The 26,345-nt window shown below is 40.9% G+C and overlaps 1 protein-coding gene across 1 annotated transcript in view; it reads left to right on the top strand.

The window, feature by feature from the left end:
* The window catches only part of PODN (podocan), a 403,282-nt gene that overhangs the window by 278,008 nt on the left and 98,929 nt on the right, over positions 1-26,345 (top strand). Inside the window, exons 6-7 of the mRNA XM_069232653.1 lie at positions 5,971-6,127; positions 10,578-10,693. Of these exons, the coding sequence (XP_069088754.1) occupies positions 5,971-6,127; positions 10,578-10,693 (273 nt within the window). The remainder of the gene's footprint in view (positions 1-5,970; positions 6,128-10,577; positions 10,694-26,345) is intronic.

The following is a 26,345-nucleotide window of genomic DNA, read 5'->3' as shown; positions in this document are numbered from 1 at the left end:
CAGGAGAGCCAATACTACAATATTCACTGCACTCGGGGAAAAACACCTTTTTACAACACATTTGTGCCCATAGCTCAGCCTGTAGTGGTCCTAGGGCAATGGAACCACCACCAAAACATTCAGAATGATGTGCTCTTTAAGACACATTATGTTAGAGGGGGCCCAAAAATCATAACTTCCTGCACCATTCAATGCATATTTAAGCTCTCTTATAGCTGAAACTTTTGTTTTTACAGCTGAGAGGAGTTTGTGTTCTAAGGGTCTTGTTTGTAGTAACATTCTGACAGCCTTGTCCAGCCTGCAAATGTGTTGTGCACTATTTTCTCCTAGGGCTGAAGGATGATAATTGCCCCAAGGCGCTACTAACGCATTTGGCTCCACAGGGACATCTAGCCACGACCAGTGATATTGCACCTTCTGCTAATGCACAAACACAGTTTATTTCTGATAAAGGTTTAATATATGTGTATATTTAATGTATGCACAAACAGTTTATTTCTGATAAAGGTTTAATGTACAGCATGGCTAGATATTTCAGCCATTTCACTGAGGACCTGGTACTTCAGCCGTTTCCGGGTTTTGGGGACATTCTGACCTCAGAAGAAGTTCTGGCAGTGTTCTGTGACACAGTACTCCGAGTGCTTTTGGCTCCACAGGGACACACCTAGCCACAACCAGTGGTACTGCACCGTCTGCTATTGACTCTGCAGGGACATCTAGTAACAATCTGTGGCACTGCAGCCTTGTGCCGCTGACTCCACAGTTAAATATTTAAAAGGCCTGAAAATGTGTAATACACTACGCCCTCAAGGGGCTGATTTTATGGTTACACTGGAATGTTCTTTGTCATTCTTTATTCATGTGATTATGCCCTCTAGGAGCTGACTATATGGTTACATGAGCATGTTTCTTCTGAATGCTATTTTTAATGTGGTGCTTTGTAGGGGCTGTTCAGACCATTGCAGTCTAATGTCAAGTGTATGAAGGAATGCACAAACACAATTTATTTCCGATAAAGGTTTAATGTGCGGCATGTCTAAATATTTCAGCCATTTCACTGAGGACCTCGTACTTCTCTAGCCATTTCCAGGTTTGGGGGACATTCTGAGCTTCTAACGTCAGAAGAAGTTCTGGCAGCATTCTGTGACACTGTACTCTCAGTGCTTTTGGCTCCACAGGGACATCTAGCCATGACCAGAGGTACTGCACCTTCTGCTGTTGACTCTACAGGGACATCTAGCCATAACCAGTGGTAATGCACAGTCTGCTGTTGACTCTACAGGGGCATCTAGCCACCACCAGTGGTACTGCACCTTCTGCTATAGTAACAACCTGTGACACTGCACCCTTGGGCCACACTGACTCCACAGTTAGATGATATTTAAAAGGGCTGCTAAGCCTAAAAATGTGTAATACTCTATGCTTTCAAGGGACTGATTATATGTTTACATTGCAATGTTCTTTATCATTCTTTTCTATGTGATTATGCCCTGTTGGGTGCTGAATATATGGTTACATGACCATGGTTCTTCAAAATACTATTTTTACTATGGTGCTCTGTAGGGCTGTTCAGACTATTACAGTCCAATGCCAAGTGTATAAAGGAATGCACAAACACAGTTTTTTTCTAATAAAGGTTTATTGCGCTGCATGGCTAAATATTTATAAGGTCCCAAATGCGAGGTTGTCATTATCATTTACAACGCCAACAGCTCTAACTCTCGCTAATGTGAGACCTATTGCATTTCAAATGCTTGTTTTTTTGTTACTTATTGTTTCTGTGAGAATGTTATTCACAATATGTTTCCCTCCATGGGAAGTGGATATCAAGATGTTTGCAAATGCTCAAAAATGTAATAATTTGTGAGAGTTACAATATGGACATTGCATTCCCATGGTTGCCTTTCTGTAACGACCTTTGTGCTTCCTGCTTTTGCAAACTGAGTAGTGATTTACCTTTGTTTGATAAAAGCATAGGGGCAGATTTAACAAAAGTGGTGCTGCACTCAGTGCAACACCATTTTTCTTGCACGGCTTAGTGCCCCTGTACCGCCACCATGTGTGCACCATATTTAAAATACAGCACATCATGGCACAGGGTAGGGGGAATAGAGTTGACGTTTTTGACACTATTGATGTACTGTTCCCGGTTAGCGCCAAAAATTTGCCGCTAACCCTGAACAATACATAGGTTTCCATTGTAAGCAATGGTGCCCCCTTTAAACACCTGTCCAGAGCAGGTGTTAAAAATGCTGAAATCTTTTAGATTTTTTTGTGCCATTTATTTACCCTCACCCCCCAACGGGGGAATGCTCCCCTTGCATACATTATGACTGGTGCAGGCACAATAGGGTGCAAGGGGTTACAAAGTAGCGCAATGCATGCATTGCACCACTTTGTAAATATGGTGTGGCGATTTAGGCCTTGTTGGGCCACATTGGCGTAAAAAAAAATGACACTAATGTGGCGCAAGGAGGCACTAAGCCCTCTTAACTCTGGGTCATAATTTCCACCTAATAAAATACCTCGGTCAGGTGAATTATTCTCTCCTATTCTCTGCTGGGCCACTACTGCCACCCGGTCTGCTGTAGCCATACTTATTGTGCATAACATAACATAACATAACAAAAGATAGAAGCACTGTTATGCCTGTAGCACTATTTAGAAATGCTATCATCCTCCATGTGCTGTAGACATAATAAAGGGCCATCATCTACAAATCAAATGATAGTTTTAGTATGTGCATAGTATACATAATATTTTCTGTTGTAGTGTTTTTATACATTTAGAATTACTATAATCAGCAATATGCTACAGACATTACAAGGATTGGCAAAGCAGATAGACCTCACATTTAAAAGCCATTTGAAGAGCTGCCGGCACTGCAATTGCAGACAGCGGTGGCCAGCTTGAAATTGAGTTTTATTTTACTGATAAAACGCATTCCAGGATAGCCACTGGCTTGTCGTGATGCACGTCCAAACAAGGGTGGCCATCTTGGAATGGTTTTCTAATAAAATCAAAATAATGGTAAATTAGACATACTGCTGGGGAGGGACAAAAAGCCATCACGTCGAGAGCAGGGAACTGAGAAGGGCAAACTTCTAAAATGCAAAGGATAGTACTGCTGTAATGTCTTGCTCAGGGGAGGCAGTGGGAGCCCGTTTGAGGAGGAAACAAAGATGAGTGTGAGGGCAATTAAAAATATGTTGTTGAAAAAATGAATGATGAAGTCTGCCCTGCATGCTTTGGAAAAGTTTGGAGCGACATATAAACAACGAATTGGATGAAACAGTACACTTGGTCAAGGTACATTTCAAAGGACATGAACACAAATGAATGGTCTGTTTAATGAAATGTCTTACATTAGCTAAATGCTTTATAAAAAATAACCCTAGAGCAGTGGTTCCCAAACATTTTCTACCCACGGCTCCCTTGACATACTGGGCTTTAGCGGCGGCTCCCCATTATGTTAGGGTTTTTATTTTTTGGCTGGTGGGGGGATGTAATCCCAGATTACGGAGTACTTTTGTTTTTCTCCCTGAAAATAACTGGGATGAACCAGATTAAGGTATTGTCATTATAGATATAACAAAATAAAAATAAAACAGTTTAATAGAAAATGTAATTGGCTGAGTGAGAAACAATACTCTTGAGCACTGGGGTCTGCATGCCATATGGAATGTTTTTAAACTACTTTTGTTTTAAATAATTGCTTTTGGTGACCACAGTGTATGCAATTTGCAGGAGGACTTCTAATTTTAAATAGCTGCCACCCCACCCTCAGTTACTACTGTTGTATCAAAACATATTCAGTTGTGTTTTGTTTCTGTAATAAATACTGAAAAAATAATTGATTGGGCAAGCCAGTATTTTCTTTCACTTTGAAGATTTTTTAAGCCATTTATTGCTACTATTGTCTTTTCAGTTTTGCCACCACTATTGAATATCATGATACAGTTCATTAGATTATGGCCAATACTGTTTGTGTGATGTGTATATGATTTTCAAAGGAAACCATCGCCGGTTAAAAAGGCTTTCTTTGGCTATTTTATTATTGCATGGGAAGTTGAAAAGACATTCACCTGCCCAGTATAAGGATTATACATACAATGGACATTGTGCCTTCATTTTGCATTCAAGAAGGAGGGTGTGTTGGATATTGATGTAATGTTATTATAGCATGCGATCACTATTGATGATTTTGCAATGCACAATGTTCACTTTGATTGAGCCCGCATTTGCTGCTCTGTCTCATTTCCATCTGGATATCTGCCTAAAAGCGGTGTTCCAAATATTGTGTTCACTTAGTTTGCAAGATTCTGTGAAAACCTATTGCACTGTTCAGAGTAATCATTTTCAAAGTTCTGTGCCTATTCTGCCATCTTGTGATTACAGCCTGTATCGTATTTTCAAAAATAATTTTTTTGTGCAACAAACAGAACAGGCCTTGAAGGTGACAATACCACTTTTTCCTGATATTCCACATGTATTCCATTTACGAATTCAATCACAAACTAGGGTTAGGGTCCACAATGAAATTCTGAGTAACTTTAATGAGGTCAGTTTGTTGGACTAGCTCTAAAGACTGGGCCCTTTTCGAAGACCACTTATCACGTACTTGTCATATTCACCTCTAGCCATCACAAACTCCTCGGCATGGTCAGACTTCAATTTAATAATAAGCTATACATGGTGGAAACGCCTAAGCACTGTCCTGCTAATGGGGAAGGCAGAGCTTATACCACCCAGCTGACTGAACCAAGCCAATTATCAATGCCATGATTTGTACATGTTAGATTCGTTTTTCACAGACAAAGAATGTCTGGGCTCACTTGTTAAGTACATGCTCGTAGCCGGAGTCTTTGTATCCATGATGCTGATGCCAAGTCCGGGGGACACAGAAAAGCTCTTCCACAGCAGGGATCACTCTGATATTAAGTTCAGTCCCTGCCCCGGGCACAGGCTGTCATGATCCCGGAGGAGGTGAAGGCAAGAGACCTGCCAAGACCAGGCTGCAAAGGGTCAATAAATCACACCTCCATGTGTTATTCCTAGCAACAGATAGTTTCCATTTATGTGTTTTTAGTATTTTCAAGTGTGTGCTTTAAGAAATATTTGAACAGAAATATTTACTCTTTACCAAGTGGGCATTGAGTTAGAATAGTAAAAACACACTTCCCAGGAGCAGAGGGCTTGTCCTTTTGAATGTAGAGAGTGTGTGAGTGCACACGCATGTCTCCCCCTGCGTAAACATCAAGGCACTGCTGTTGCTCTGACAGCATTTTTCACAAAATTGTTACGGTTTCAGGAAAGTGATTCATCAAAGCAGTGACAGAATCGCCCTGTGCCTAAGCTTCTCGAGAGTAAGGCCTGCAGTACAGGTTTGCTTAATTTTGTTGTACAGTGGCTCCCAAACTGTGTGCGGCGCCCCTGGCTCGTTTTGACGGTGCACCAGGGAGTCGTGGCGCACAGATTGGGAACCACTGCCCTAGAGGATTAATCACAATATGACTTTACTAAATGCATTTGTTTTAACAACCATCATTTATACTTTTTTATTTTTAACCTAAAATTAAATGTGTTTTTATTATAAATAATTTTAATTGACTCATTCAATAAAGTATCAATCAGTACAACTGGGCCTGCTTCTGCCAATACATTACATGTTCAGGAATCATATATAATATGTGTATGCACTGCACATGTTAAACACATATCCATAATAATTTGGCCAAGTCTGACTTATGCATGAAAAAGCATTGTGAGTGGCCACCAAATGTTCCTGGTGCATTTAATTGCCATATATTCCTGACAGAAAGTGTGATGATTCATAGAGTACTTGGGAGACGTAGAGGGGCTTTTTATGTAGCCTGTAAGTGGACATGATTGAAATGTATTTTGTTCGAATATGTTTTTCAGGTTTCTGATATGTTTGGCGTAACATTCTTTTTACATTTTTTTTTAAAGATCTGTGTACCTTCATAACAACAAACTTTCTGATGCCAGTTTACCTGAGCATGCGTTTAATGGATCAGACAATGTGGAGATTCTCATACTGTCCAGCAATTTCCTGAAGCATGTGCCAAAGCAGCTCCCTCCAGCACTGTACAAACTCCATCTCAAGGTAACAAAAGAAAGCTACATGCATAGGGGTGCATTAATGTATTTACAATACAATTTTGTGGGGTTGAATTTATCATTTCCCTCTTCAAATATTACAGTAATAGTCCACCAAAAAGCTATGCACATTTACCTCATGGGAGATATTTCAGGCATTTTGGCACCCCATTCGGCTGTACATCTTTGATTTTTAATTCCACAAAAATGGCCAGTACAAGTAGTAATTTCCTTCCACCATTAAATAGATTAATTCTGTAAGGGCTGCATCTGTGCCAAGATTAAAATTAAGGAAGCACGGTGTTGTTGATATTAAGGGTATATCAAACAAAAGCTAAAAACATGGTGCAGGGGTTTAATAGGTCTTACTAGTGTTTAAAGGCAAAGTATGTCTTTCATGGAGGACTGTATTAGGAGACACCGGGGCATGCTGAGAGCCAGACCACACACATGGTCCTGTGTAGCCGCAACACCCATGAGCAGTGATACAAAGCTTATACCTGCTGCATCACTGGGGAAACCATAGAAGCAAATACTTAGTTAAGTAGTCCCAAGTTGTGAAGGTCTCCAACAACAGGCTCTTCTCTTCCTCGTAACCAGCTTCGCAAGCGGACATAAAGTATGAGATGTCGCACATGAATGACCACATACCTGAGAAGGGAGGTACATTTTGATTGCCCCTTCCAAATGGCAAAAGTGTCTGAAACAGAAAGAAACAGCCTTGTAATCTTTAATGTAGATGCAGTAGAATCAATTTGGGATCAGGGTATGGTACCGGAGATTATGATCCAAGACACACTCACCAATGAGGGTTCAAAAGTATGATGTTAGAGTGTGATGAGTAGATAGATAACCTTTGCAGGCTTGGTGGGTGAGCAGGTCCACTGCCATGCTCTAAATGATCCACTTAGTCTCTGTGCACAACATATGCAAGACCATACACAACATACACTCACTTGGAAGACACCTTCCTTATGTATTGGAGGCTGAACAGAGTTTTGCACAGACAGTGTTATCAGATTCCACTCCTAGGGGGTCCAAGGCTGCCCCTCACTAGAGTCCCAGCTTCGATCAACCTTTAGTCTCCACATCCAGGTAAACAGTACTTTGTGCAACACAAAAAAAACAAATTCAGCAATGTAGGGAAATCCATTTTTTGCACTTTTCATTATTTCCTTTCCCTGGTTAGCTGACAATTATGGATTTCTGACCAGAGTGACTGTGCTGAAAACCTGCGACTCCATGTACCCTACCCCTTAAACATGGCAAGGGACAAATACCAAGGGCCTGATTTAGATCTTGGTGGTCACACCGCCAAGCTGCATTGACAGCAGTCCCCAAAAGACTGTCAAGTTGACGGAGTTTTGCCTGGTGTATTTAGATGCAACAGCCCTGTAAGCGGAGGACTGGCAGCGGTTCACTGATGGAGGGAGTACCTTGCAGGACCCAATAGACATCATACAATTCAGGAGCTATGGAATAGAGGTAAGTCACAAACACACACACACTGAACCTTAGCCGTATGTGTCCCCCTGCACTACACACTATACACCACATACACACCCATATCCATTGCCATTCCACACAACACGTACATGCCACAAACAAAACATTGACGGACATCCACAGCACAACATACATTCACCACTGACACTGCACCCACAAACAACACAACCAACACAACTACACACATCAGGGCAATGACAATCACACAACACCACTCACCTGAATGTTGTATACAGCAAAACAACATACACAACAACATCAAAGCAAAGCACAGGTGGCACACATTCTGACACAATCACAGCACCCACTCAAGCTTTGAGTAAAAGTGGCACTAAGATAATTTCTAGAAGTGTGAATTTCTGTCTTTCGTGGATTGGAGTTGAAATTGTTTTTCTTGCCAAGAGCCTCCTACAGTGATTCAGAAGAAGATTACTCCCCAGCTAAGTGCACTAACGGAAAGTGTGAATTACCTGTAAAGTTAGTGTTAGTAAGTTTTAGCTTAAAACCTCCCACAACAAACGTAGGGCCATGAAATGTAAATATAGGAGCTGATAGTATCATGAACCAATCAATCCTATGGTCTGCAAATAGTTGTGACAAAGGGGGGAGGTTTGGGCAACTTCCCACAGAAAGGCAGGCATGGCCTTCATTTATTCCCAGTCGCAAGCCAAAGGAAGTTCATGGCAGGGGAGTGACTTCAATCACAGCCTGCCTTCCCATAGACACACTGACACTTCACCCCATAAACTACAGTGTGAAAACAGGTGACCTGTTTAAAGTGTTTTCTCTTTGGTGGACAGAAGGCAGTATCTTATTCAAAAAGGCAGACTCAGAACAATGCTTAGGAATTCCAAACATGTGAGTTGGCTTCAGCCTCTTTTCTGTCATGCTAGAAAAGGCAGAAATGGCGCTTCCAGAATAGCTCCTGCCAGGACATGAAGGAAGTGCTGTAAACATTGGAGCTGACAGTGTGGGAATTCCGCAGGGATACTGTTAAGGTTACCGTCAGTCACTGCATCTACCTACCACCTACAACTCCAAATGCTACTGGAATCTGGAAGACCAGAGAAGAATGTAGATAGCTCACGTCTTGCACCTAAAGGACTGTGAAAAATCTGCTTCCTTTTGAATCTCCTGAAGGCCATTGTCTGGCTCAGAGAATCAGACCTCATGGACGTCCACAGGGAGAAATGGACTGAGGACATCTTGGAAGAAGAAACAGCAGACCTGTAGGACCTAACTTTGATTTCAACCCTTGTAAAAAGCTTTTGAAGTCTGCTGCTTATGCTAATTATTATCTTGTAGACTGAAAGTGTGGGACCTTTGTGAGTGACCAGAAAGAATAGATTCAGCTTCTTGGCAGCAGCTAGACTCATCCTGGACATCCCTCAATACAGCTGCATCTCCTCCCACCTGAGAGACCTACACTGGCTCCCAGTCAACAAGCGCATCACATACTAACTCTTGATGCACACCTACAAGGCACTGCACAACACAGGACCAGCATAACTCAACCCCTGTCTCGCCTTCTGCGTACCCAACAGACATCTCCGTTCGTCCCAGCTCGCCCTTCTGGAAAAGCACAGCAGGAGGAAGATCCTTCTCCTACCTAGCAGCCCGGATATGTAACACGCTACCTCTCAAGCTCAGGCACACCGAATCACTGAAGCAGCTCAGGAAGGACCTCAAGACCTGGCTCTTCGACTGAGCAGCACACCCACAAACAGCACCTTGAGACCCTATGGGTGATTAGACGTGCTTTACAAATGTATGATTGACTGATTGATCTTGTGGGGCTGGGATGTAAAAAAATTTAACCACAGGGAAAGGTCTAAAGTGCCAAGTGCCAAGTCTACTTAACAAAGAGGCACACCGAGCAGGCAAGATTTACTTGTTCATCCCACTCAGAGGTATTTACTGAGAAGTTTGAAGCTCTTTCATGACCTCAAAAGTCAGTGGAGCTCTACGCAGCCATGGCTTTCAATCCTTCCCTCTAAAAAATAAAAATAAATGTATATCTCACCATATACAGCAAAAGTTGGAAAAGGTGGCAAAGTGACACCAGTGGTGAAGCAACTCCAACAGTACCTGCCAAAGCTGATGGCCTCCAGTGGACCTTAGATTGATGTTCTCAAACTCATTAAGCCCATCTCAGTCGAGTGGAAAACTGTTTGATGGGTTGTGAACTTCAAGGCTTTAACCAACCCTCACTTCATTGTGGTTAGCTTGAAACTCAGACTGAGACTAGGACTTAGTTATCCTTGCCCTAAGGACTAACATTGAGTTCACTATTCCCCACTGTTTTCTGTGAACCTTTTAAAACTATAGCTTCAAAAAAATAATATCTTCTAATCTCCTTAACCAATTTTTCTTGTTTTGGTGTTGTTTTGTAATCAATTATACTCTTTTTTTACTAAATTGTTTAGGTAATTCCAACTGTTTTGTTTCTTGAATTTATTTAATGCTATTTTCGTGCTTCTGTATATTACACATATACCTTCTCTGAAAACAACTGTCACTTGAGACAATCTACAAGTTAAGCGCAGGATTCTGCACAGAAACCCTTTTTCTTTCTTGCCACTAGATTGTTTACCTTTGTGGGAGCTCAGCCACTGCTCATATCAAGACTGATTCCTCTCCCCTACTAGTGAATCTACACGGACCTTCAATGGCCAAAATACTGCTTAGTTACCAGTAAAACTTGTATATAATTAATAAGATCCTGGATTTAATCCTTGTCGCCAAAAAGAGTCAGTGGTGTAATTTCAAGGCAGTTTCATATTTTCTCAGATATTTGGGGTAGAGTGGCCAGGTACATTTTGGCTGCTGCATTGTGAGCTCTGTGCATTCTGTCATCAAGTTCCATTACTCGCCTTTCAATTTTCACTCTGAACAACTGTAATGGAAATATGTTTGCAGGATGTAACTTGAAATATGTGTTTTGGTTGCAGAGCAACAAAATTGAGAAGATCCCAAAAGGGGCCTTCAGCCATCTCAGAGCCCTTCGAGAAATTTACCTGCAGAATAACCTTTTAACGAATGAAGGCATGGATAATGAAACTTTCTGGTAAGAGTTTCCTCCAGTGACAGGTTGGATGTGAAACCACTGATGTAATCACTTGCACTAGTTTTTGCAGCCTACTTGTCATCTAGCTTTGAGAACTTTACTAGTCCTGCTATGTTGCCTGTGTAGGGCATTTTCTAATCTACATTCCTGAATACGATTTTCATGAGTTATATATGTGCTGAGATTTAGCGAACATCCCTGCAGCCGCTAGTGTGTGTCTTTCTAAAGCAGCTGCTAGTGTGCTGACTGCTTTGAGCTGACAGCGTTGGCCCAGGACCTAGGACTGAAAAGAAACACAGTAATTTATTTGTTACTTTTCAGTCCAAGCCTGCCAGGCACCTTGCAGAAGTGGGAGAGGGCCGTGAGTGAGGGGGTCCTCCTCCAAGCACTGCTGGTTTTAGAGGGAAGAGGCAGCACCAACTTACTGGAGTAGAGGTAGGGTTACCACCTTTCCCTGGGAAAAATGCCAACACCCTCTTCATATTTTAAGATTTCGCAATGGCCAACTCAAGACTGTTAAGTAAAACTTTATATGAAATAATCTGTATTAATTTTAATACTGCCTTCATGTCTTTGTTTACTTAAGTTATCAGTCAGGGGTCATTAGGACTGCTGTAGAACACATTCTGAAGTGTTTTCTTCTCACATTAGCTGTACAAAGTATGTACTGATAAGGGGGAAAACATATGGCCAGGGCATGAAATGCTAGGCATTGCAGGTGATTTCACAACGTCTCCATTAAAGGATCTGATGGAAACCCAGAGTTCTTGTTTCCCTAGGGCATCTTTGAATACATTTGAATAACGTGCCAGGCCAAAGTTAAGAGCAATATGCAATATACACACAGTTTAAAAATAACTGTAAAAGATATAACAATAAGGCACAGCAATCAAAAACAAAAGTGACCAGCTTTACTGAAACATGTACAAGTGCTTCACATATAGTTTTAATCCAAAGTAAAGGTAAGTGTTACATAAAAAGATACCATGAATTCCAATATTTCAAAAAACACAAATTATGGGCCTGATTACGACCTCAGTGGATAGGATACTCTGTCACAAACGTGACCGATATTCCGTCTGCCGTATTACAAGTTCCATTATATCCTATGGAACTTGTAAAAGGCGGGTGGGATTTCCGCGAAGTTCTTAATCAGGCCCTATCTTACAGGACTCTAAAGCAGAAGCCACAACCTCTCTCTTGTCAGATGTATCTTTTTAAACCTGGTTCTTGTTATTTTGCTTTTCTGATTATAAACAGGACTAAGAGTACCAGATTGCAATGCATCAACTATTCACAACCGAAATGGAAAAATGTGAGGTCACTGTGTAAGATCTAATAGATGATTTCTTGTATCCATATGGAGCATGGAAGCTTTTTACTTTCATTGTTTCACACAGTACGTTTGTGTTTTCATAGTGGTAGCTTCTATAACAGGAATGTACAGCAGCATTAGTTATTCTAGTTTTCAAAATAAAATCCCTTCCTTGCGTATAACAAGGCAATCAGTGATATCAAGGCACTGTCTCAGGTTCTGCCAGGCAGTGCTGTAACAAAGGCCCCTGCAGCCCCTGTGGTGCGGGATACCCAAGCTCTAGGGAGCCCCCTCAGCACAGTACTCTGGCCTCGGAGCTCCTGTGTGAGTCCAGAGTGGGGCCCTCCTTGTAATGTGCTAGGGGGTGATAGCGCGTCCATTCTTTATAAATTACTTGTACTTGGACACGCCGGAGGTCGGTGAATCTTTTGACCGAGTTGGGTTCTCCTCATCCAAGAATAGTCGGATCACTCAAATCAATAATCAATCAACCATTTATAATCAATAACCAATACTCAATTAATAGATCAAACAACAAATTTGTTAAACGGAAAGTCAGTAATTAGACACACCATGACCTTTCAGTCATGAATAACCACACCTGTTTATTAAAGGTTAATGAGTTTATTTCCCTATATTAACAAAGCTAGCACAATATAAGTAAGTCTCAAAATCAAATGGTATACACATACGAACATTACTAGCTGTCCATAGCGACGGAAGAAACACAATCTACGCAAAATCTGGATTATAATGCACTCAGTTATAGCAATGCAAATCTCTAATATAAGTAACTGAATTTGACTAATTGCATACATCGGTCAGCATAACAAGATTTCAATTTATGATGGTGCATCGGATGAATACCTCGACTAGCCTCTAATTAGCATTGGCATGTGGGACTGCATGCAAAACGAATTTAGTCAACACAAATTTAGAAAACTTCTAGCTTGGGCTCTGTCAAAATAAACAGTTGGAAAACACAATGCATAATACAATTATCCTTTCATAATTACCAAATACAATCAGCATTCAAGGAAAAGTCTTCGTCCTTCAGGTACCGGTTCGATCAGCATGGGGCAGATTTCAAAGGGGCAAAGTTAAAGCAAGTTTCCTTGCGGCAGCAAGGAAAATGGGGCAAAAGTTACTGCATGGACAAGACGGGGCAAAATTTAAGTTAAAGTCTCTAGGGAGAGAATTCTTTAAAGTCTCTTTCTCTGCGACAGAGAAAAGGCATCAAAGTGTCATTTAAAATGGCGTCTTGAATCTGGCTTCAAAATGGCATCAAAGAAAAATGGCTGACTTCTCTTTGTCCGGTGGGTTTAAGTAAGAAACATTCCAAATTCTTCAGGGTCTTCCATTGGAGGGTTCATAGAGTGGCTTCCTTTTGACCAATGAATAGTGTCTTTCTCTTAGTACTCATTTATGCATAAGGTGTCCTTGGAGCCCAGGAACACAAGTTGCAACAAAGTTTGCCAATTAATTCTATATCAGTGTCTTTATTGTCTGCACCTGCAGAAACTGACCTTGCTTCAAATGGGATGAAACTAGCCTAGCACGAAACCTTGAGATAAGTGTATTAGTCATTTCTACGGGAAAAATACAACCTTAAAGTAAAAAAATAAGTTTTTGTTAATACAAGTGAAAACCATGCAGCTTAATTTGAGACCAGGCAACTAGGCCAAAGCCTCTGCTAAATTTAAGCTAAGCATAAAACAGTTTAAACAAGAAAATCATAAAATACATTTGCAATTATGATGGATTACTACATTATTTATTCTTCATGATTAATTAAGCTCGTTTATAATAATGCGAACTACCTCGTGGGCACATTTTCCCACATACATTATTTTTCTTTGCTAAAATCACACTACCTTATACGATTTTGTTACATGATCTATGAATATTTGTTAGTCTTTCTTTTTCTGCTTCATCAATCCCTCCTCTGATGACTAATTATGTCATCACATCAAATCTTCCACTACAAATTTTATTTCATTAAAATTCTGTTTTAGGAATTTGGCACTTCAGTCAATTCCCTCTTCCTTTTTGTTCCCTTTGATTTTTCTCTGTATATTTCTACTATTTTATTTTGTTCTTTCTCTTCTCTTCTCCTCTTGCTTCTTGATTTCAATATTTTAATAGCTTTCCATATTCCCCAAATACCTAATAAACAAATTAGTATTATTAATATTCCTTTTACTATTTTCAGTAATAGTCTGTTCCAAATGTGGCTGAACCAATTTCCCACGGAAGCAAATCCTTTCCCAACCTTTTCCCATACTCCTTGTTCTTTCAATTCTTTCAAATCTGCACTATCGTTAGTTAAATTTGTAAGCATTTTCCTAATTAGCCCACTGTTGTCCGGAATATAAGAACAACAGTGACGTGCACTAAGCATTTTGCAAACGCCACCATTCTTTGCTAAAAGAATGTCTAAAGCAAGCCGGTTTTGAAGAGTCATAGCTCTTTCTGCAGCAAGTTCAGCATCAATCAGGATCATGGCTCCTGAGAATTTTGTCAGCATGTTATCCACAATAGTAGACAACTTTCTTATTTTAATTGAATTCAATATAACTCCTACAGAAGGAATCATTGCTCCAAATATATCACCTACCGCACCAGAAGCTGTCTCCCTTTTCTGAATGCGATGTGATTCAGACAGCTTTGGAAATTTCTTTAAGTCATCCAGTTGATAAATCTTTGGAAATACTATTCCCAAATAACATATCCCATACCATCCTTTAGGAAGACGATAATAGGCGTTAAGTCCACAAATATAATATACCCCTGGAATAGCTGGGTCTTGTCCATTTAGCATGAACGTCCATTTAGCCTGAAACAAAAACGCATGTTTACATTCACTCGTTCCCACAAAGATTGTGTCATAATATGATTTAGGTCTACATATGCAAAGTTTCCCTATATGTGATGCATCTAAAGCTAATTTCCCTGTGTCTTTATTGCGGCAAAAGCATAGTTATCTACAGATGTCCTTTTATGTAATTCCCTTTCTAATTTCTCCTTTACCATTTTCCTTCTATCTTCAGTGTGATCTAAAAAACAATTTTCTACGGGTGAAAGTAAGCATGTAAGGTTGTCTCTATGAGCGTGGACTGTAGAAAAAGGCAATATTGGTTCAAAGAAACCTCTAACTAATTTTATATAATAATCTCTTGCTGTTTTACTCAAATATTCAATTATGGGGACAAATGAAAATACGACGTCCTGATTGGAATAGAAGTATTGAATATACTCCTGGTTATAGAATCTGGTTCGTAACAAACTACATGAAATTCCATACGTGAGAGGCATGCTATGATATGCCACTCCTTCTATTACTGAGGTAGGTATTTGTGTGCACACATAACAATCTTTCGCATCCATTGTCTCAATATACTCATTCAGCAAGTGATAGAAGACGTTGGAAGATAGTTCTTTCTTATCGTGTAAATATTTCTCGTCTTGTTCGAGTTTCTGCAAAGGAGTTAATTCAGTAGTAGTTTTAGAAGTAGAAGTATCATTCGCGTCTCTTTCATTCTTTCCATGCGTTCCAAGAACTATTGCTATAATTATTAGTACACATGCAGTTATTAGACCTATACACATGTATTTACAACATTTCATTTTATGTCCCTTTGTAGTACTGCCTGGCATGATCTATATAGAATCAGAAAGTTGAAGACACTTTATCAAATTAGATTTGCAGAAATGTAAAGCTGAACGAGTTCAATGTTCACACGGTTTTCTTTAGCAGCTTAGTCTTTTATCGGATTAGCAGCTTTGTCTCAAAATTGGTTTCAAAGTCAATCAAGTTAGCAATGTCTTATCCAATTCAAAGTCAATCAGGTTGTCAATGTTTTATTCGGTAATGTTCATGAAATTTCACTTTTCAAGTACCAAATTGTCGTTCTGCTTCTTCGTTTTCAAGCCTGAGAGAAATTTGTCTGACCAATCGTTAGTGGCTGTGTATGCCCACTCTGGACCAGAGTACCTTCTGCTCGGTATTCTTTTCCTTTTCAATTTAGCATCTCCTTTCGAATCTCTTTCCATTATGTCTTGTTCTTTGGTCGTGTCTTTTTCTTCATTCGATGCGGTTATTGCGATAGACACTTCTTTTCTTTTCCCTTTCAACTTTGGCCCTTCCCTTTCTTTTAATTTTTCTTTAGTCTTTGATTTCACTGGCGATATGCTTTGTCTCCTTTTCGCACTGCTTTCACCTGATAGACCTGCAACCGGTTCTGGAAGAACTTGAACGATTTCACTCTGTTCTGTCTTGTCTCCTTCCCCTAGGAGGTCAATCAGGTTTTCTCTTTCTTTTCCTGTATCGTCTGCTTATGGGAAAGCCCTCCTCTTATTAGGCTCTCCTGCTTCTTCACCTGTGACACGATCTTTGTCTCCTTCAGGATCTTTGTCACTTCCTGAGGCTTCTTCTCTGTTGTCCTCAAAAGGATGGACTGCGTCTTCTTCAGAAAATATTTCTTCTGTCTCGATTTCTTCTCGTTCACTTTCAGGCTCCCTTTGTTCTGTCTCAGTGCCTGGTATTTTCCTGTCAGTTGCTGGTAATTTCAGCACTTCAATTTCCTCTTCTGTGGGACACGTCACCCTTTTCGTGTGACTGGGGTGAATCCAGTTGGCAACTCCCACACACTTCACAGCGGTGGTAGTTGTCAGAATCACTTGAAAAGGTCCTTTCCAACGGGGTTCCAGACACGACTTCCTCACGTGCTTCTTTATCACGACCCAGTCACCTGCTTTCAGGGCGTGTCCTGGACCTTGGATCGGTGGCAAGGTGGTTGCCTCCACCTGCTGAGAAAAAGAGCGTACCACATCAGCCAGACCTTTGCAGTAGTCCAATACCATATCATCGGTAATATTTACAAGAGCATTTGCAGAAACTGCTGGAAGTCTCATGGCTCTGCCCATGAGGATTTCATGCGGTGATAGTCCAGTTTTTCTATCAGGTGTATTTCTAATTGACATTAACACCAAGGGCAACGTGTCATGCCATTTCAAGTTTGTGGATGCGCATATTTTCACCATCCTCGATTTCAATGTGCCATTCATTTGCTCCACTAGTCCTGATGCTTCAGGGCGGTAGCTACAATGCACTTTTTGTTCAATGTTCAGTGCTGCACACAATAATTTGATTACTTCGTTATTGAAGTGACTTCCCCTATCTGATTCTAAAGAGATCGGGAATCCGAAACGTGGTATTAGTTCTCTCAAAAGTAGTTTTGCAACTGTGAGACTGTCATTTCTGCGTGTAGGGTATGCTTCAATCCAGTGACTAAAAATACACACAATCACCAACACATATTTCAAGCCTCCATGCATAGGCATCTCAATGAAATCCATTTGCATCCTGCTGAATGGCCCACCTGCTCTTCCAATGTGTCTCAAATTTACTACCGTTCCCTTCCCTGCGTTCATTTGTTGGCAAATGACGCAACAATGGCAAACTGCTTCAGCAACTTGACGGAATTTGGGATTAAACCAATCAATTTTGAATAGCCTAATCATGGCATCCCTTCCAAGGTGGGCTTGTCCATGATACAACCTGGCTAATTGCGTTAAAAGACTGTCCGGCAGAACCAATCTTCCTTCACTTAAAACCCACAAATCATCTAGTTTCTTTACGCATTGTAATTTTCTCCATGAGAGTTTCTCATCCTTACTAACATTATTTTGTAGGAATTTCAATTCTTCGATTGTGTCTACAACTTTTAGAGCAAAGACTTCACTTGGTTCAAGTTCTGGCTCATTTATCAAGTTCCATTCGTCTCTGAGCAATATACAGTTCAATGTGCAAAACCATGCGACTTGATCTGCATATCCATTTCCCAAAGAAACGAAGTCTTGTGATTTTGAATGTACACTGCATTTTATCACTGCCACTTCTCCTGGCAACTGGATAGCGTGTAACAATTCTCTTATTCTTCCACCATTTTTCACTGGTGATCCTGAAGAGGTCATGAAGCCTCTCTGTGACCACAATTGTCCAAAATCATGCACTATTCCAAATCCGTACTGACTGTCAGTGTAAATGGTGACTTTCATTAATGCGGAAAGTTGGCAAGCTCTAGTAAGGGCTACTAGTTCCGCCACCTGTGCAGAGTAAACTCCCTGAAGCAAAGATGCTTCCAGTACACCTGTTATTGTACATACAGCATATCCTGCTTTCAATATTCCTAGTGCATCTCTCAAACATGAACCATCAACAAAAATAATTTGATCATTTTCTTCCAATCGGGTGTCTTTGATATCAGGTCTTGGTTTAGTACAAAATTCAGTCACCTGAAGACAGTCGTGCTCGATGTCTTCGGTGTTCTCAATTTCGACATTTTCACTGGGAAACAAGGTTGCTGGATTCAACGTAGTGCACCTTTTCAGCTGCACATTGGGTGATCCCAAAATTACTGTCTCGTACCTTGTAAGCCTAGCACCGGTCATGTGCTGTGTTCGGGAACGTGTCAAAAGTATTTAGACTGAGTGAGGGACGATAACTGTTAAAGGATGTCCAATCACTATTCCTTCACTCTGATTTAGGCTTATACCAACTGCTGCCACAGCGCGCAAGCATCCTGGTAAGGCTGCTGCGACTGGATCCAGAGTAGCTGAAACATATGCTACTGGTCTGTTTATGCCACCATGGGCTTGAGTCAAGACAGACAAGGAACATGCATCACGTTCATGACAAAACAATGTGAACGGCTTTGTGTAATCAGGCATACCCAAAGCTGGAGCTCTGCACATGCATTCCTTTAATTCAATAAAAGCATCCATTTCATCTCTTTTCAACACTATTTCATCCAGCACATCTTTCTGGGTCAGTTTCAGTAAAGGTTTGGCTAGAGTTGAGAAATTGGGAATCCATTCGCGACAATAGCTCACCATTCCCAAATACTTTCTCACCTCTTTTCTCGTCTTGGGTGGACTCATTTGAAGTACACTTGTTATTCTCTCTTTCATGATTCTCCTCGACCCTTTCTCTATTTGGTGACCCAAATATTTCACGTTCTTCTGGCAAAATTGTAATTTTGAACGAGACACTTTGGCGGTCATTCTGACCGCGGCGGTCGGCGGTCGCCGCCCGCCAAGCGGTTCCCACCGAAAGACCGCTCCGCGGTCAAAAGACCGCGGCGGCCATTCCGGCTTTCCCGCTGGGCCAGCGGGCGACCATCAGAAGACCGCCGGCCGGCCCAGCGGGAAAGCCCCTTCAACAATGAAGCCGGCTCGGAATGGAGCCGGCGGAGTTGCAGGGGTGCGACGTGTGCAGCGATTTTCACTGTCTGCACTTTAATATAAACATCTCCCCTCAAGGCACTCTTAAGTGCTTTAAAAAATTTCATCTTTCCGTCTTTTATTTTCCTAAAAATGTAATCAATAAGTGACTTTAATTCCCGGAATACTCTTCGCTTGCCTCTCCCCACCAATTGCGCTTCACGGACTGCGTCCAATCCGTGCGCGACCCTTCTCACCAACCAACCTATGCCAGCGCGGCTCCCAGTGACGTCACACCCACACACTGCGGCTGACAAAGTCTTGCGGCTTGTCCTCCTTCATTCAGCTTCACTCAAAACTCATTTCTGCAATATATCGCGAGCACTAACCAAAAAGAAGAAAACAAATCTGTCGGTTCACTACAGGAAGGGTAATACAATTGCTTCAGAAACCTTAGGGATTTTTCACTAGCCTCGGCAGTTATTCCATCTTTCTCTGCTTCCCACTTTCGCAAGCAAAATTTGACCCGCAAACTTTACTCTCAACTGATCAATGAACTATTCTAGCGCGCCTTAGAATTCGTCAAATCTCAAAGTCGAAAATGTTCTTTCATTCTTCAATATTCATACTGACTTGTTGACCATGCCCGATCAACCTACTAAACCGAACAGATTACAACATCAATCAAGTGTCTCATACACTTTTCAACATACTCCGGAGTCTCTTGACCTTGCAGGGCCCATCTCAACATTAACAACCACGTGGACAATTTTTCCTGCACAAAGCGCTACACACATATGAAGTTCGATGACTTCCCTACTCTCACACTTTTGGAGTATCAATCTAAAATTTTGATTGGAGTTCGTAACCCCCTAAAATCCTCCCAAACTTCACAATTCATCTGAGGCATAAGCTATGCAAGCGCAAAACCCTAACTTCACTAATACCGTCACTAGAAACACCGAAAACATTCTCATACCTCCATTTCCTCCATTCGCAAGCCCCGAGATTCCGGGAAAGTCATTGGGGATTTAGGGCATCATCATCTCTCCAACTTGTTTTATCAAAGAAAATTCTAACTTGAATCCGTCTATTGTTCGGATGGGGTCCCAAAGGGCGAAACCATCAATTTCTGCTACCATCTACTGACGCGACCAGTCTTTATAAATTACTTGTACTTGGACACGCCGGAGGTCGGTGAACCTTTTGACCGAGTTGGGTTCTCCTCATCCAAGAATAGTCGGATCACTCAAATCAATAATCAATAACCATTTATAATCAATAACCAATACTCAATTAATAGATCAAACAACAAATTTGTTAAACAGAAAATCAGTAATTAGACACACCATGATCTTTCAGTCATGAATAACCACACCTGTTTATTAAAGGTTAATGAGTTTATTTCCGTATATTAACAAAGCTAGCACAATATAAGTAAGTCTCAAAATCAAATGGTATACATATAAGAACATTACTAGCTGTCCATAGCGACAGAAGAAACGCAATCTACGCAAAATCTGGATTATAATGCACTCAGTTATAGCAATGCAAATCACTAATATAAGTAACTGAATTTGACTAATTGCATACATCGGTCAGCATAACAAGATTTCAATTTACCATGGTGCATCAGATGAATACCTCGACTAGCCTCTAATTAGCATTGGCATGTGGGACTGCATGCATAAAACGAATTTAGTCAACACAAATTTAGAAAACTTCTAGCTTGGGCTCTGTCAAAATAAACAGTTGGTACCTAAGAAGGAAAACACAATGCATAATACAATTATCCTTTCATAATTACCAAATACAATCAGCATTCAAGGAAAAGTCTTCGTCCTTCAGGTACCGGTTCGGTCAGCATGGGGCAGATTTCAAAGGGGCAAAGTTAAAGCAAGTTTCCTTGCGGCAGCAAGGAAAATGGGGCAAAAGTTACTGCATGGACAAGACGGGGCAAAATTAAAGTTAAAGTCTCTAGGGTGAGAATTCTTTAAAGTCTCTTTCTCTGCGACAGAGAAAAGGCATCAAAGTGTCATTTAAAATGGCGTCTTGAATCTGGCTTCAAAATGGCATCAAAGAAAAATGGCTGACTTCTCTTTGTCTGGTGGGTTTAAGTAAGAAACATTCCAAATTCTTCAGGGTCTTCCATTGGAGGGTTCATATGGTGGCTTTCTTTTGACCAATGAATAGTGTCTTTCTCTTAGTACTCATTTATGCATAAGGTGTCCTTGGAGCCTTGGAACATAAGTTGCAACAAAGTTTGCCAATTAATTCTATATCAGTGTCTTTATTGTCTGCAGCTGCAGAAACTGACCTTGCTTCAAAGGGGAGGAAACTACCCTAGCACAAAACCTTGAGATAAGTGTATTAGTCATTTCTACTGGAAAATACAACCTTAAAGTAAAAAAATACTTTTTTGTTAATTCAAGTGAAAACCACGCAGTTAAATTTGAGACCAGGCAACTAGGCCAAAGCCTCTGCTAAATTTAAGCTAAGCATAAAACAGTTTCAACAAGAAAATCATAAAATACATTTGCAATTATGATGGATTACTACATTATTGATTCTTCATGATTAATTAAGCCTGTTTATAATAATGGCGAACTACCTCGTGGGCACATTTTCCCACATTCATTATTTTTTCTTTGCTAAAATCACACTACCTTATACGATTTTGTTACATGATATATGAATATTTGTTAGTCTTTCTTTTTCTGCTTCATCAGGGGTCCGCTCAATTTTCGTTGCACCACTGCAGTGAGCAACATGATTTTATTGGGCGAGGGATGATAGAGGCAGGCGGCCATTAGGGAATTAGTGCCGAAAGAGCAGTTATGATATTATGAGAGGTCCAAACTAAGTCAATGTGTATTGCTATTTAAAGTTCCTGACACAATTATGGTAAGTTATTTGTAAATGATCCTTCAACATGCCTCAGGAGAAATTCCTGCTTTTTGTGCATAAAAAATAGCTGCTTTGGTGAAAGAGAAGGGCCCATATTTATACTTTTTTTGCACCGCATTTGCATCATTTTTTGACACAAAAGCAGCGCAAACTTACAAAATTAAATTATATTTTGTACGTTTGCACCGCTTTTGAGTCAGAAAATTATGCAAATGCAGTGCAAAAAAAGTATAAATATGGGCCAAAGGTTTTCCCTAACGTGTCACTCAGAGTGGGCCGTGAAAATGTTTCACATTAGCTGCTGTAAACAATGGAATGTCACACATAAATTTATTTAAGCGTGGTGGCCCTTTTTAACATAGTTATATAGAAGCATGGTGTTCTCTGCATATACAATAAACTAAGGGAAGGAGTCCTGTAGGACATGTGATTCTTTTAATCCATTGAGAAAGTGACCACAACTCTTACACTGAATGTGAAGCATTCAACACGCATTTTAAAATTGTTACCACAGCCATTGGAACCATGCTGCACGAAAGGACCAAATTATGGAGCAGGGCTGACTAAATTATGCATCAAGAAAATGCAAATTTCGCGACGTAATGTACCACATTTTATGATAGTATTACTTCATAATTTTGTCTGTTTTCTTAACAAATTAACACTGCCTGGGCAAAAAGCTGACCAAATGATTACCAGTTTAACATACAAATACAGTTAAAAGTAGCAGAAAGGTGGTCGGTCAACTTTTGCATATAGCCTTCTCCTGCACGACATCACGTCACTTATATTTTAGTAACTTTTGATCCTTTTGTGTTAGAAACAAATTTTGTTTCCCTAAAATCTGTAGCTTATGGAGCAGGTGATGAGTTCTGTAGCAAATGCACAATAATTTGAAAAACAATGCAGCGGTAGAATCACGTAATTCCAGTGCCCCTGTCTAATATCCAAAATGGCAATTGCCCATATTACCCATTCCTGTGTGGGCTATTACATACATCTGCAATATTTTCTCAGTGCACTTTTATTGTATGTGATGTTTAAAATACCACTAGCCAGAATATCATTGGTGTCCCTAGAAATGAACCTTAGGAGGGGCACACATTGTGTCACAGATAAACTGTACACCTGGGCACTAATAAGGCATTAAATGGAAAGGGGAACTGTCAGTCTCATAGAATGGGAACTTCGCAAATTTATGGTAGATTAACTTGCTCTGCCAAAAGAGAAATAACATGCTTCATCTTCGCCTTTTGATGACTAGATTCAGTTTGCATCTGTACACCCCTTACAAAGCATTGAACCCTTGTGAGGGAAGAGATCTTCCACAAACATGCTTGCACCATGGACAGCTAGGGAACAGTTTGTGGTGGGAAATTGACTTTTGGAATTAATTCGAGTTACAGCATAGAACAATCTCCTGGCCATGTTTCTAAGGCTACTTTAATATTAACAAACATGATTTTACACTTGTAAATAGATTTACTCAAACATATTACAACCCCGCCATGGTACTATATCATGTTGTAGTTAATCTTCTTTCATGTGCTTAGAGAGGACATTCCAGGACATAATTTGTGCATGCCTGTTAGACTAGACTAGATCTTGTGTCAGAGAACCCTGAAAACTGACATCTGAAATGTCTTAGCTCCAACCTGTGTCCTGTGACTAAGCCTCTGCAAAGTACATTGGGTTTCTGGTTGACGGAGGTATGCACCCTGCCCAAGCAGAAACCACGGTCCTAGTCAGGGTAAGTCACACCTACACCCTAAATTAACCTGTGCTCACCCTCTGGTAGCTTGGCACAGAGCAGTCAGGCGCAACTTAAGAGACAATGTATTAAGTATTTGTGCAACACTTCAAACAGTAAAACAGTGAAAACACCACACAAAAGGATCTCATACCTAGTTAAAAAAATAACTTATTTTAATTAACAAAACAAGACCGAAATGTCAAAAATCCAATACGCAGAACTTGAGATATGATTTTTTTAAGGAATAAACTGCAAAATAGTGCTAGAAAGCAGTAAGCTCCTAAGTTGAATATCTGGTCGGTGTGGGACTAGGACAGAGTCAAAACTTCAGGCTTCCAACAATGGAGCTCGGGTCGGGTACAAGGACCATCCTTGGCCTGCAGAACAAGAATACCTTGATCCGGGTTGCGTCACTGTCAAGGAGATGAGTGGTGCAGCTGAAGTGATGCGTTGGTGTCGGATCACGCAGTGGCGGCGGTGTCAATCTTCTCCATGGAACGGCAGCAATGCATTGGTTCCAAGTGTGATGCCTTAGTTCAGAATGCAATGTGCTGCTATGGCTTCGGAAGCAGAATATGAGTCAGTTCCGAGTATGAGGCACTGATTCCAAATACAGTGCTCCAGTTTAGATCCATGCAATGGAGTTGATGCACTGGTTCCGATTCCTGCAACAGTGTTGATGCATCAGTTCTGATTCCTGCAATGGAGTTAATGTGTGGATTTCTACTGGAGCAGCACTTTATACCTAATTCCAAGGACCCAGGTCTGGATTGGCACCACTTGCCAGGTCAAGATTCACAGTTGGCAGAGTCCAGGTGCTGTGGCAGGTGAGTTGGAAGTCGTTTCTGCCCCTGAGGCTTCAGAAAAAAGGAGGTAAGCCAGCAAGCCCTTGGAGATGCTTTCATTCTGGGTTGGAGAGATGCAGGTCTAGTCCTTTTTGCAACTGGCATAGGAGGGCACCAGGCAGGAGGCCGGCAAAGCAGAGCAGGAACCCAGCCGAGTCCAGCAGGTTGACAGTCCTTTCAGCAGCATAGCAGTCCTCCTTCCTAGCAAAGTATCCACAGGTCCACAACGGTACTGAGCTTGTGGTGTCTGAGATCCAGTACTTATACCCAGGTGTGCCCTTGAAGAAGGGGAGACTTCAAAGAAGGGCCTTTGAGGTGCACAGAGTCGCTGCCCTTCCTGCCCTAGCTCCAGATTCTCTCTAGGGGGTTATGCAGCTCTTTGTGTGGGGAGAGGACACAGCCCATTCAGGTGTAATTGACAGCTCCTCCCTCCCATCCTGCCCAGGATGGCCTATCAGGCTGTGGAAAGCCCATCGGTCACACCTAAGTTCCCTTTGTGTGTGGCTGTCTGGAGGGAATGCACAAAAGCCCAGCTGCCACGCACCCCTAATGTGTATTCTGAGAAAGGTATAAAGTACCAGATGGTTAAAGTAAGAAAATGCCAACCTTCTAAAAGTGGCATTTTCATAATTACAAATTGAAATTCGACTTCACCATAAGTTGTAATTTTAAATTGTGATTCTAGAGACACCAAACTTAGGGGTCCAAATCTTCCCAATTGGAAATTACACATATGAAATGTAATAAGCTAATTCCAGTGTTATCCTATGGGAGAGATAGGCAATGCCATGAAATCAATACACAGATTAGATCATTTGCCCAGCTTTCCAAATGCTAGGCTTTTTCAGCTTTTAAAAAAAGGAAAATGCTACAGTGGAGACGGTTTAATTGTCTTCTTTTGCTTGATAGGGGACATAAGGGGCCTTTAATGGTGAGGGTTGTGTATTTGTAGTTGAAGAGGAGTGCATCAGTGGCACGGTGGCACAGTGAGTGGAATGGATTCATGTATGTTTTATACACTCCTGGCATGATGAAGAAGATTTTTGGGAAAATGTTTGAAATTTGTTCTGGCTTGGCATGCCTTTTCGTAAGCATTCTAGCTTTTAGGAAAAGCGTACTGGTCAGTGGTTTGGGCAGATGATGGGAGAGTGGTCCTTAACATGCATAAAGTCTTCATAGAACTTGTATGGTTTAACATATTGTCTGCTTTGTGATAGGGTGGATTATGCAGCGTTCTGTAGCAGAAGTGAGACTACCCACAATAATATGGGATCTCAATTCAGCCTGGCAGCAGGACCAGAAAGCAGGCTCTGCTCTGCGATCTGTGAAATGACTAAAATGTTGTTAGTTGATTCACCTCTTCGATATAGGATGATAGCAAATTCTTGTTGGGAGTTTGAAGTCTTTCTCATTACAATGAAAAGCAATCGCTGAGGTCGGTGTGAATCATAGCTTTGTTAATCAGGCCATCAGGGTCTGGATTGAGTGCCACAACATGTCCCTAAGATGTTTGCACAGATCTATGATCAGATAAGTACCGTCTTTGAGGCACTTCTAAATAACCAGCAAGAAGGCAATCTTCTGAGAGGCTATTGAGTGTACTATGCT

Source organism: Pleurodeles waltl, chromosome 4_2 (genome assembly GCF_031143425.1).
Source record: "Pleurodeles waltl isolate 20211129_DDA chromosome 4_2, aPleWal1.hap1.20221129, whole genome shotgun sequence".
NCBI classification, from domain to species: domain Eukaryota; kingdom Metazoa; phylum Chordata; class Amphibia; order Caudata; family Salamandridae; genus Pleurodeles; species Pleurodeles waltl.
This window is presented reverse-complemented; position numbering and strand designations above follow the sequence as displayed.